Source organism: Halyomorpha halys, unplaced genomic scaffold (assembly GCF_000696795.3).
Source record: "Halyomorpha halys isolate HHAL.00 unplaced genomic scaffold, Hhal_1.1 Scaffold2214.1, whole genome shotgun sequence".
In the NCBI taxonomy this organism is placed as follows: domain Eukaryota; kingdom Metazoa; phylum Arthropoda; class Insecta; order Hemiptera; family Pentatomidae; genus Halyomorpha; species Halyomorpha halys.
The window spans coordinates 36,623-49,375 of NW_027107128.1; the positions used below are offsets into that span (position 1 = coordinate 36,623).

The window sequence follows — 12,753 nt, forward strand, 5'->3', positions numbered from 1 at the left end:
CAGTTTAATCTGACCACTGAAAAGATGAGAGAGACTCTTGGAGCGGATGTTGTCTCAAGTCAATAAACAATAATGGAAGAGGATATTTGTCAGTGGGGTGCAGAACGCCCGATATATTCCTCACATTGTGGTCCATTTCTTTCAGGCCAGATTTGATAGCAGATGTGGGAATGGTTGAATGGAGACATCTTAAAAAAATACTCTGTATGCTTTTTCTTGTATCAGGTAGTAGCAATGAAAATCGTAATTTTTGTCGGTCAGATAATTGACAAGTTTTTTGTAGTGTTCCTTGGTGGTAGTGTTAATCTTAATGTCTTAGACACGTGAAAAACACCTGAAATTTAGCTGTTCGATCAAGTCAGCAATTTATTTACCAAATGCTATAAACTTTTTTATTTTCGACACGAAGATTGGAGGTGGCTGTGGATCTGAAAATCCTTTAGGTTCTGGATTTTTATTTGGTTCATTGTTGACAGCAGTATCATTATTTCTGGCTGAAGTAGTAGGTGTGGTTTACTCTGCTTTAGTGGCTGCAGTGGTTTTACAGCGACTTTTGGGTTATTCAGCTTAATTTTTTAGTTTAGCCGGTTTATATTTTTTATTTTATTGGGGGTGAATTGCCCACTGACCCGGAGGCTGCGTTTCTGTGGCGCTTTTGAAGTGTACGCCTCTTTAAATATTGGGAATTCCTTTCACTTTGTTCTGAAATCGGGGTCTCTTCCTCTGAGTCATCACACGACATATTCTTGTCCGAATCCATATAATGAATATATATAAAAAAAAAAATTATTCTAAAAAATTAAACTATATACAAAAATATTAAATAAAACATTTCTGAAAATTGAATGTCCCTGAAGAAGAAAAAAATAATTGTATAATCTTTAGATTCTAACTGGCGACCCAATGGAGACTGGAGTACTACAGGTTTCTCTCTTTCTTTTTTTCTGCTTTCATCTTGCCGCCGCCGTCCCTCTTGCCTATGTGTAGTAAAGTTCTTCTCACACATATGCGTTGTAGAAAGTGATTTTGCCTTTTTTAAATGTGCTTGCTCTTTTCCACCTGTACAGGCCAATATGGCTACAAACTCTCATCTTCCATATATTTTCCATAGAGGGCAACATTTCTACGTCACATTAAAAAGTGCTTGAGGGGATATCTTCAAACATAGCACATAGCAATAATCTCCTAAATAAGCAATCTTCCCAACCATTGGTTTCGATGAAGTACGAAGGGAGAAATGGCGTATCGACAAAAACCCACCATTGAGCAATAATATATAGGTTCATCCCCCTCCCCCAACCTATACAATTTTTGGAATTTAGGTTTGTTTGAGTTATAACTATGACAGTGGCATGCGGTGAGGGTATTGTTGATTTTTTAACATTGCTCAGCTCTTCACCAGTACTTCTATCTCTAGAAATTCCTTTGGAAAGGTTTTTTTAATTTAAGGTTTTTGATAGCAAGTCGGATTTTAAGAATTTATTTTAGCCATTTTTTTGATCCAACGCGCCCTGAACGCGTTAATTGGCAAAACTGTTAACAATTATACACTGTTTTTGAGGATTGACCGATTGTGTGCAAATGAAAATTAATAATAAGGAAAATTAAATAACCCTAAAAAAAAAAGAAAAAGAAAAATCGCTTCATCATTTAATATTCCATAAGAATCAATCATCGTAATTGAGAGTTAATCATAATGACTTGCTACTTAAGCTCAAATCATGGTGATGGATATTCTTAGGAAGTTTTAAAACGGTTTGTTCTATATGTTTGTAAAATAATGTGGTCAAAAATTGTTAACGGTTTTTGGCGATTAACGCCTTGAGGATGCGTTGGATCAAAAGAGTGGACAGTATGAATCCGTCTTAAAATCTAATTTGCAATCAGAATCTGTAAAAAAAATGTTCATTCTATTAGAAATTCCATCGTTAGGTGCACAGGAGAAAGGTTCAAAAATAAACAATACCCTCAACAGATAATCATATGCTAATAGTGCAATTATAATCGCATGCAAAAAAATTATAATCATATGCTATAGTTGTGACCCAGAAAAACTCAAATTGAAATTCAAAAAATCATTGACGTTAAGTTATGGGAGTAAGCATTTATTGTGGGATACCTTGTATAAAGTTTAGAATATTGGACCATTGCAATCTTAGAATAATTTAGAAAATATAATTATTTATCTTTAACAGTTACTTAAGTTTAGTGATGGTTTCTTTTCTCTGCAGAGCAAGCAACTCAAGTCAATTATTGTGGCGACAGGGCTATGGTACCCAGATGTGAACAGCAAAACAACGGCGCTTTTCAAAGTTGATCCAAAAAAACACTTATTATCATTGGCATCAATGTTTGGTAATTATTGCAATGTTGATTTATTAAATATGAATCTAGTGTTATTGTTCAATTGTACAATAGTTGATTGATGGCAACACTGTCTTGTGAACGAAAAGGTTACATATTTGTTCTTTTGTATTCAGTTACTACATTAGCAAACCATTTTCTTTGTACTTATTAACTTTATCCAAAAACAATTAATATTTCGATTACTGCATTTATTGGACCCTAATTTAATATCTAGATCATATTTAGCGATTAATTAATTTTACTTTTTTTTTTAAACTAAACTCCTAGACATTAAAATCCGGACTAATGTAGAAACCTACACTGATTTTCAAAAGTATATAAATATATTAACATTATAGGTCCATCACCTGACTGGTTTGTTGGAATAAGTGGATTGAATCTTTGTCTCCCAAATTGCAGTTGGATCGAGAACTTGACGTTGGATCTCTATCCATATGACGCTGGGACTGACAGCGGGATTTCTTATATGGTAGTCAAAGTTTTCTCTCGTTGCATATTCCGATTTGTTCAGATGTTAAATAGTATTTTTGATTCCAGAGCCCTAACGTTCCTTCCGATCCACCAGAAAGAATACAGAAAATAACTGCTACGTATCCAGAAGATGCACGTTCTCCGTTTTACGACCCAATAAACCAAAAGATGAACTCATTCGCAAAGTTGATTATTACTCGAGAAAATGTTTTTAAGAAAAAGTGCACCGACATGACCGAAGAAGAAATTCTGGAGGAAGTTTCTAATACAGAAAACACCGAAGACGAAACAAGATGTGAATATATTTAATTAAAATTTTATTTTTATAATCCACCAATTTCACTATGAAATGGTATCAAAATTTTGAAATGATGTTTTACAGTGGTAAGCTAGTTAGTCTTTCATGAAAATTTCAAATCTGATTTTAGTTTTTTTATATACAATACGGCTTTTATTAAAATCACCTTTAAAGGTAATTTTTCATAAACTTGTATAACGATGCACTGCAGTACAAAATTAGTATATACCCACTTGAAAAATACTATTATGGCAATTTAATACCTCAATTTCCCTTATCTCATCGTTTCAATTTCTTTATGAATACAACCATCTCTTCCTTGATTTTGGACTCTCCAACGACGTCTCTTTGTCACACAAAAAAAAGAGTCAGTCATCGTGTTGCAAGACTCTTTCCTGTTTTCTTGATGACATGGTGGAAACTCCTAGAGCTCTAATGACATTTCCGGGAAAAACTCAATATGTTCAATGCAGCATTGTTTTATCCCTGGTTTTGTAGTTTTATATAGTCTAAAAAGTTGGCTACAACTTCTTTAAACAAATCCAAGCCACCTTATCAACTATATTATTGCACATTTAATATTCCTCCTTTATACTTCTCATAAAATACTTTTGAAAATATTATCAGACACTGGAAGCAGTCACCATTTATTAGAAGGTCTTCAGTGAACTGATTCATTAATCCAAACCTACAGAAAGGTAATAGTATCTTTCTTGGTTAAGTATGTGGCAGTGTTAGATCCGACTCCAATTGACAATGTAAGGTTCTCTACTATAAGGCCTTGACAATTTGTGCTCAAACAGATTAGATAGCGGGTTAGGAGATGAATGAGCAGGATGAGTCTTACAGGGTACTAGTCTGCAGGCATGAAGGGGAATTTAAGACCTGATTGGGTACTGGTATTGGGTGGGAGGAACTAGTCCGACAAGTGGGCCTAGTGGTTCTTTTTTCCAACCCCAGGCGTTGATCCAGAACCTCAGTTGCCGCCACGTACTAACCAAAGTGGGAGTATCAAGATTCATTTTTCGGGACCACCGAAAAATAAATATTAACTGCCAAGGGAGGGAATTGAACCCACAACGTTCCGAGCCGAGCGCTCTGGGTCTTACGCCCCAAACCGCACGCAATTGTCACGTACTCTGACTGGGTACTATCCACAGGTCCTTACGATAGAAGAGGAGGTATGGGAAGGAGGAAAGATAAAGAAGAGGCTGAGAGAAATAAAATACAACATACATTTCCGAAAATAAAAGAACAAGATTTGCTGATCTACAATGAACACTGTTACACACTGCATCCTAAGGTAGAGAAATCCGTGAAGCGGATATTCACACTTTGGTCAACGAATTGCCCTAATTTATTCCTCTCGGGTTATTAGACGCTAGCGAGATATTTCACGTGTAAGACGTTAGCTTTCAGTGGAACAGCAAAATCTCTTGAATTTTTTTTCACGGAACGGCCTTAGAGACCACATAAATATAATTACTTTTGGCTTCTCTCTTGTTTTTCTTTTCAGTCCATTTTCCCTCAATATCTCTGCGTGCCTTTCTTTTGTCCAGGTGGCACCCTTTTCCGAATTAATCCTTCCCACAAGAATCTTGATTTCCTTCAGTCTTTTCCTATATCTCCCTCCGTCCAGACAGTTCTGGTTCGTTATTCCTAGTCTTTCCGTTTCTTCCTGCATCTGCCTGATGTATCCACCTGAACTTTGGTATCCCCGGAGTTTTTAGAATATTTCCTTGTTTATTTGTTCGAGGCCTTATTATGTATTGTAATTTTTATTAATTCAAATGATACATTTTTAAATATTACAATATCTTATATAGTTGTTACATGGGTAAAATTAAAATTATACAATGAATAGTACAAATATTAATATACGTCGCTACAGGTTAGTCTATTGCCACCGTTACTTGAAGATTGTGAACTAGATAACATACTAATATTTTTGAATCCCCAGAAAAACCCTAAGAATGTTTTTATAAGTTATGTATTTTAGCAGATCTGTGACGTGTCCTTGAAATGTAGTAAAAATGTGCAATGAGGAATCGAGGCAAACACACTTTCATTATCTGAATTTCACCTTTGAATCTACATTTTAACAAGTCTATAAATAATCTCAACTGGCTTGGACTATAAATTATCTTAAAGAAATCCAATTTATTCTCAACATCATAGCAAAAATACAGAACCTTATTCTCACAAGATAATATAACTTAATCACTATAATCCCTGTGACTGAATAATTTAGGCGCAGGATTTTCTTTTGGATTGAAATCATAAGCATTATTGCATTAATTTTTCTAATGTATTCTCGTATGGCATATCTTGAAGAATGGACAGGTGGAATTGGGATAATGAGATTCACTATACCTAACAGATCGTAGAGCCGAAGGAATGTTTGGATATTGTAAATATATCCGTCTTACTTTTGGCATTATGGCTTCGGACGTTGACCACACAAAAATATCATGATTTTGTGGCTTCTTCCATACTAAAAGGTGTTGATTTTTCGCAAAAATAGTCCGCAGTCTCAATTCCGCAACACATTTAAGAAATACCTTGTGCGATACTCAACTTCCATCATCAACCACCCTTATTATGCTGTTAGGCATTTCTCCCGAAACTTAATTGATGCTCTTTCTTTTCTTAGCAATTACATTGTAAGCAAAAATAAAACCAATTACTTTGAGTTATTCAAACACTTGCGGAAAATCATTCCTAATGAAACTCCTCATTACATTACAAATAGAACCTCAAAGTTTTATAACATGTCATCAAAGAAATAAATTTATCGCATAAATGTCTCTCCATCCCAATAAAAGGTGAAAACCTGGTGAAAAGAAAAAACTTGACTAGATCTGCGAAAGAAATATATCCTATGAAAGAAAAACTAATTACAGATTTGAAATAAGCGCAAAAACATACTATAGAAATATATAAAATTACAAAAGCATAGAAAATCATGTTGCATAATGTTGTTATTTTTAAATGAATTATTCTTTTTATGAATGATGGTACACTGATCTTAATATTCATAGTCTTAAAAACATTATTTGGCATTTATTCATGAAGATAATTTTCTTTTCTTACATCGGGGTTGAGACAGCTGAGTGTCAGGTGACAGAATATTCAGAATGGAGCATTTGCAGTGTCAGTTGCGGTAAGGGAATCAGGGAAAGGCATAGGAGCTATACCAATCCGGACAAAGCAAGGGCTTCTAAATGTGACAGGCAACTCGTTTCCAAAGAGATGTGTGCCACTACGCTACCAAAATGTCCGTAAGTTAAACCAACGCTTTTCCAATAACTATTACCACAATTAGGACTAATAATAAACCACCACAGTTGCAATTTGTAAAGTAAAATTGACGGATCATATTCGACCTCTAGCTATACTCGAACTTTTTTTTGGTTATCTAAAGTGGCTTCATTGCCAAAAATCGTTTTATAGGTATAAATAGAGGATCCGACTTTAAAATTTTAAAATGACACTTTTTTAGCGAAGTTCCCTGATCAGAATATTTTTAAAATCTTGAAATTTCTCATTAAAATGTTTAAAAATATACTAATATTTTTATTTAAGATTATCTAAACGTATAAACGTCAACCTCACTGGGAGAAAAATATTTCTTTTCCTTTACATAACCCTATGGATTATAATAGTAATCTATTTTTTTTTTACGATAGAGGAGAAAGTGAAGAAGTTATTGAGCAATTAGAGTATGAAAGTAGCTGCGAAGTAACTCCGTGGACCGACTGGTCAGGCTGCACAGTAACATGCGGGATCGGGATGAAGTTCAGAAGTCGAGAGCTTACTGTCAATGACAAAGAAAACCAAAGAAAGTGCTTACACATTAGCAAAATGGAAAAACAGAAGTGCATGGAACCGGTTTGCCATTCTCAAGAAGCTAAGGTAAGTTTTCATCATAGTTCGCCCATAACATACTACCACATTATCATGTATTTCACAATTATAAGAAATTATTGTAGAGGCCAAGTATACTCAACTTGATTACCATAGAAACTATTCAAATAATGTCTTATTATGGACAGAGGTATTTCGAAGTTGTTTTTTTTTTTTTTGTATTTGTGTTTAAAAGATTCTTTATTTCACTTACAAACTTTACATCGCATAATATTAACGAAAAAATTCCTTCTTTTGCTTATTATCTTATTTATTTTTTTAGTTTAAAAAGCACTTCGAATACTGCTGAGTTAGGAACAGTGTCATTTCAATCTTGAACGCGGAATGAGTTTTCTACTAAAAATCTCGAATTTATGATTTTAGATAAAGTTCTACTAAAAAGCAAAGCTATGACAAATTAAAAGAATAAATAATTTGTGATTAAGATGGTCTTGATACGATGAATATATAATGGGATTTATAGATTATATAGTTTAAAATGAAAAACAAGTGTGGAGAGCGTAGAATTGAATTAGGGAAGAGTTTGGTTTCAAAATTAATATTGCTATGATGAGATAGTTCACGATGGACAATATATATGAGAACATGGTTGGGGGAACAGAAATATTATTTATTAGTGCCAAGCTTTGGGACAGAATTGCTACCTTTCATCACGGCTAAACACCATAACAACTAATGAATATATAGAATGATTAGAAAATAACTAATATTAGCGATACATAAATAGTATTCACAGACATGTTATAAGAAGATAAAGGCTGTATGAGAAGAGTAAAATTAAAATTAAGTAAGAGGAAAGAAGAATTAATAATATATATATTAAATTCTAGTTAGAAATATATGCCAAAATTAAAAAAATATGAAATATAAAGTAATTATTACTTTATTTTTTGAGATTGCGTTGCATATAAATTGAAAATAATAAAATATATTTTTTAAATATAAAATATATACATACAAACTTAAAAGTTTTACTAAAAAAAAAAACTTAAAAATATTTCAAACTTTATAATAACGTTAAATAAAAATAAGGAAATTGAGTAACCTGAGTTGATAAGAGGAATCATCACCATTAGCGATAAAAAAATCAAAAGATTGTCTTTATATTAGCGTGAATGATTGAGAGATGGGGCCCCCCGCAGTGGGTAACATTTGTTGTTGTCCTCGTGGAAGATGAGTAAAACAAAGTTGAAAAACGTCCTTGACGAGGTGATTTGAATGACGGTGATGGGGGAAAATGGTCGGCTAATATGCCCTCAGCCTCTTTATACTGTATAAACAATGACTGTGCCAAAGCTATTTACGTAATAACAGAATACGTCCACATCGACATAATAGTTGCATTTATTGATTTTTTTAAATATTGATAATAACCCTAATTAAATTTAAATATTTTAAAAATGGAGATGGTTGGGGGTGCGGTCAGCAAAAAGAACATAAATAAACGAAAAATTATTTATTCCTGTCATTCATGAGTTTCAGGTTGAAACGTTGGCATGGATAAATAATTTTTTGTTTATTTATATTCTTTTTGCTGACCGCACCCCCCTACCATGTTCTTCAATTATTAATCTACGGTCAACTATCAACACCACATCATAAATATTTAAAAATATCTTGGCCGCAACGAATATAAGCCAAAGTCAATAAGTTATAAGGTTCTATATATTTTTTCTATTCAATGTAGTATTTAAATATTATTGTTTACGAATTTTTTTTAAGATTCCGAGAGAATGCAGTGTTGGCGAATGGAGTGATTGGAGTCCATGCACCACCAGTTGTGGCGATGGGGTAAGACGGAGGACTCGCAACTTCAACAATCAAAATGTGCCCAAATTTTGCAATTCTTCAGTGAACCTAACGCAATCTGTGCATTGTAAATCTTCGATGAAGTGTGAAATAAGTCCTGAAGATGCTCAAAGTAAGTTAGACCACAACGACGATATTAAATTATTTATTTATTCTGGGACTCGTCCCTTTCGAATAATACTACAAAAATACGTTAGCAGATGGGCTTTAGAACATTAGAGTAACAGATGAAAGTATAAAATCAATAATACATTTTAGAAAAATAATAAATCTTAATAAAGTATCTTTTAAGCCATTAAATAGAAACAGATAAATTCTTGATTTTCAGGGGGAAAAAAATCTTTAAAAGAGTAATGAAAAATATAAATCAAAACTAGAGTGGGGGCAAGCCATGGTCGTTCAAGTTGATATTTCAGCACGAAAAGGCGAATGAAACTAAACTTTTAAGAAAATTATATATGATTACAGCAGTGCTTTATTGCTTATTACAATTATTTTCTTGAAAAATGAATTTTCATTAAATTTATAAATTCGTTTTCACTTCTAGGGGGGAGGGTTACTCCACCTCTGCCCCTCACTGGGTGCGCCCATGTATATGTTCATCTATATGAAATGTCTTTATAAATAGATTTCTCTATACAACTGAAATGTCTCAACAAGTAAATTCTCTGTTACTTGTCGATCATTACTTGCAATATTAGTATTTACTGAAAAACATAACTGTGTTATGACTTTTTTATAGCAGTTTGTGCAATATCACTCCATAATTCAGAGTGCTGCTGAGGTTGAGGGACAATTCTTTCCAAAAAGACCATATCCCCTACATTTACCAAAATTTTCATTATTATTGTTCTTGCTATTTTGATTGATGTTAGAAGTGAAAAACTCCTCGTTTGTTGATAGATACCTTATTTGTCAGAGCTGTTTTCTTTTGTTACGTTTTCTTCTGGTTAGCATAGTATGATGTGGTTGATTTACTCTTTCTTGATCAAATTTTCCCTTGAAGGTAAAGGTATAGGTAGATTTTCACCATTAGGAGACAAGATTTCTATTACGGTGACTACCATCCTATACTCCAAAGGTAGCGTCAATAACAAGTATCAAATAATAATGTAGACTTCAAGTTGCTGATTCCCTTATTGTTGAAGGAACAATAAAAAGACGTAATTTTTATTTATTATTTATAAATTTCTGTAATGTTAAATCTATTGATTGAAAAGAATTAATGTGATTGGTAGTTGTATGATATGTTGTAAGAGTGGATTTGTTTCATTTCTAAACGATCATATTTTTAGATTTATATATTTATGGATTTTACTTAATTAGAACTTACATGGAAAATATTCTCTTTGCATAAAAACATTATTGAGTAATTTATGGTGATATAATTCATTTGAGTTTGACAAATGTACATTTTAAGGAAATGATGTTTCGTAGGTGTTTGCATATTGCAAATAAAACCTGGACCTTGCCGAGGAGAATTCAAAAAGTGGGCATTCGATCGAAATATTGGGAGTTGTAAAGAATTTAATTATGGAGGTTGCAGAGGAAACCGCAACAGCTTTGATACCTTTGCCGCCTGTAACGCGACTTGTGGAGAAGGTATGTTTTTATATTTTATATTGAAACCTTTTCCATTTCAATTGTTACCCAACCACACTTAAATTATTTCATAAAAATTACCTTTTATTACACTAAACTAATTCTTTTAATTTCAATAAAAGCATTTCAATTAATTTCGGCGCATTCATCCGAAATTTATATAGTTTATTAGTTAACCTATATCAAGTGCTAATTCCAACTGGATATTAAAAAAATGAAAAAATAAACAATGTTTTTTATTCATTTAGAAATACTTATTTTTTCAAATGTGCTTATTTATTTAAAAAAGATACAAAAATTGATCTATTTTCACAATTAAGAACACATAGATATTGGAAACATACCTGTTAGTCGAAGCCTGCGCAATTATAAATAAAACATATAAACAACAGAACTATTAAAAATAAATAAGTTATAAGCCTCAAAAATTAAACAAGTCCGTAATTTAAAACAACAATTTTGTATTTATTAAAAAAACAACCAAATAATTACATCCAACTGGTAACAAACTATGTTATGGCATTAATCCCTCATATATTAACCAAGTGTAACCCATCGTACATAGTTGCTGAGAGCTCTCCAATTTTGTTTTTTTTAACTTTTTTAGCTTGGATATCTCCATAACTATTAAAATATAATTGAAATGTGTTTTGAGTGTACACGAATATTTGGAGGCAATACCTGTTTCCAGAACTAAAATATAGTAAGGTGTATGTCTGAGGAGGAGCATTAATTTTTTCCATTCTTTTTTAATAAAATCTAAATAAATTAGTCTTACTGAAGTAGTTTGATGTGTTCTTTTGGGTTACCTGGTTAATCCTCTGTAACGAGAGGAATTCAGTTTTTGAAATACCTCGGATTTTCTAAGACTGAATTTAGTTGAATGGTCTTGGTACCTGGGTTGAGTGAGCCAATATTCCACAGTCAAAATACCTCGTACTGAGTGTGTTCTTCCAGCCAAATATCTTCAATGTTAGGGTCAAGACATTGTAAATGGACGAGATTACCTAGAATTAGTGGATTATCGCTCATTAAAACCGTCAAAATCCTTCGTTTGGGCGCCACTTAACAAACTTAAACAACATTGAACACCTAAATGACTTTATTCTTACATATTTACAAACACAACATAGTTTAGCGGTTACAAACATATATGTATACTTGAGAAGAGCATGAAAATAGGGAAAGGCGGTTGGACCAATCAGATAATTTAGGAAATAAGGAAGGGCCTAGAGAGGCTATGAAATTATAAATAAATATCTGGATGGGGGGAGGGGAAAGGCGTGTCTTGAAAGAGAGTCAGGCTTTCCTAGAAATAGTATAATTTACCCAGGGATTAGGTTAAAGAAGGGTATCCGGAACAAATGGGAGACAAAAGCACTCAAGAATAAGGAATCCTTCTTAGAAAAAAAATTTATTTATGGGGTACCTTTCCCTATAAGAATTTAAAGTAAAGAATGTAGTCATATGCATTCATAGGTCAAAAGTGACATAGATTCATCTTCACTAGGGATAAACCGTTATATGTTAGAAATCAGAAAAGTGAAAATAATTCGATACGCGATCGTAAAATTCTTCTTTTCTGCTTCTAAAGAAATATTTACGAGGAACCTAATATTTTATAAATCTGAGAAGCTAAAGTAAATCAATATATTAGAAATCCTGAAAAATTAAAATAAATTGATAAGAGATCTTAAATTCGATAGCAGTTTCGCATTCTGCGTCTTAAGAAACATATAAGAGGATTCTAATATATTAGAAAAGATTAAAAAAAAAAAAATCCGCAATCTAATATTCGATAGTAGTTTTGTTTTCTGCGTCGTAAGAATCTTATAAGAGGATCCTAATAGATTAAAGATAAGAAACGTTAAAAAAAAATCGATACCCAATTTTATATTCGTTAGTGTTTTTGTTTTCAGTGTCCTATGAAACATACAGGAGGACCATAATATATTAGAAATCAGAAAAGTTAATATAAATCGATACGCGATCTTATATTCAATAGTATTTTAGTTTTCTGCGTTTTAAGAAACATAAGAGGATCCAAATATATTAGAGATCAGAAAAGTTAATATAAATCGATACGCGATCTTATATTCGATAGTATTTTTCTTTGGAGGATCCTAATATAATAGAAATCAGAAAAGGTAAAATAAATTGATGAGCTATCTTAAAATCGATAGCATTTTCGTTTTCTGCGTCTTAAGAAACATATAAGAGGATCCTAATATATTAGAGATCAGAAAAGGTAATATAAATCGATACGCGATCTTATATTC

At 32.5% G+C, this 12,753-nt stretch overlaps 1 protein-coding gene across 1 annotated transcript in view; it reads left to right on the plus strand.

The window, feature by feature from the left end:
• Positions 1–10,474, plus strand: part of fat-spondin (extracellular matrix protein f-spondin) — a gene marked incomplete at its 3' end in the record, with an annotated part of 34,158 nt that extends 23,684 nt beyond the window's left edge. Inside the window, 7 exon segments of the mRNA XM_014437027.2 lie at positions 2,232–2,355; positions 2,706–2,836; positions 2,905–3,133; positions 6,246–6,417; positions 6,826–7,051; positions 8,786–8,984; positions 10,310–10,474. Of these exon segments, the coding sequence (XP_014292513.1) occupies positions 2,232–2,355; positions 2,706–2,836; positions 2,905–3,133; positions 6,246–6,417; positions 6,826–7,051; positions 8,786–8,984; positions 10,310–10,474 (1,246 nt within the window).
• Positions 10,475–12,753: the final 2,279 nt, after the last annotated feature.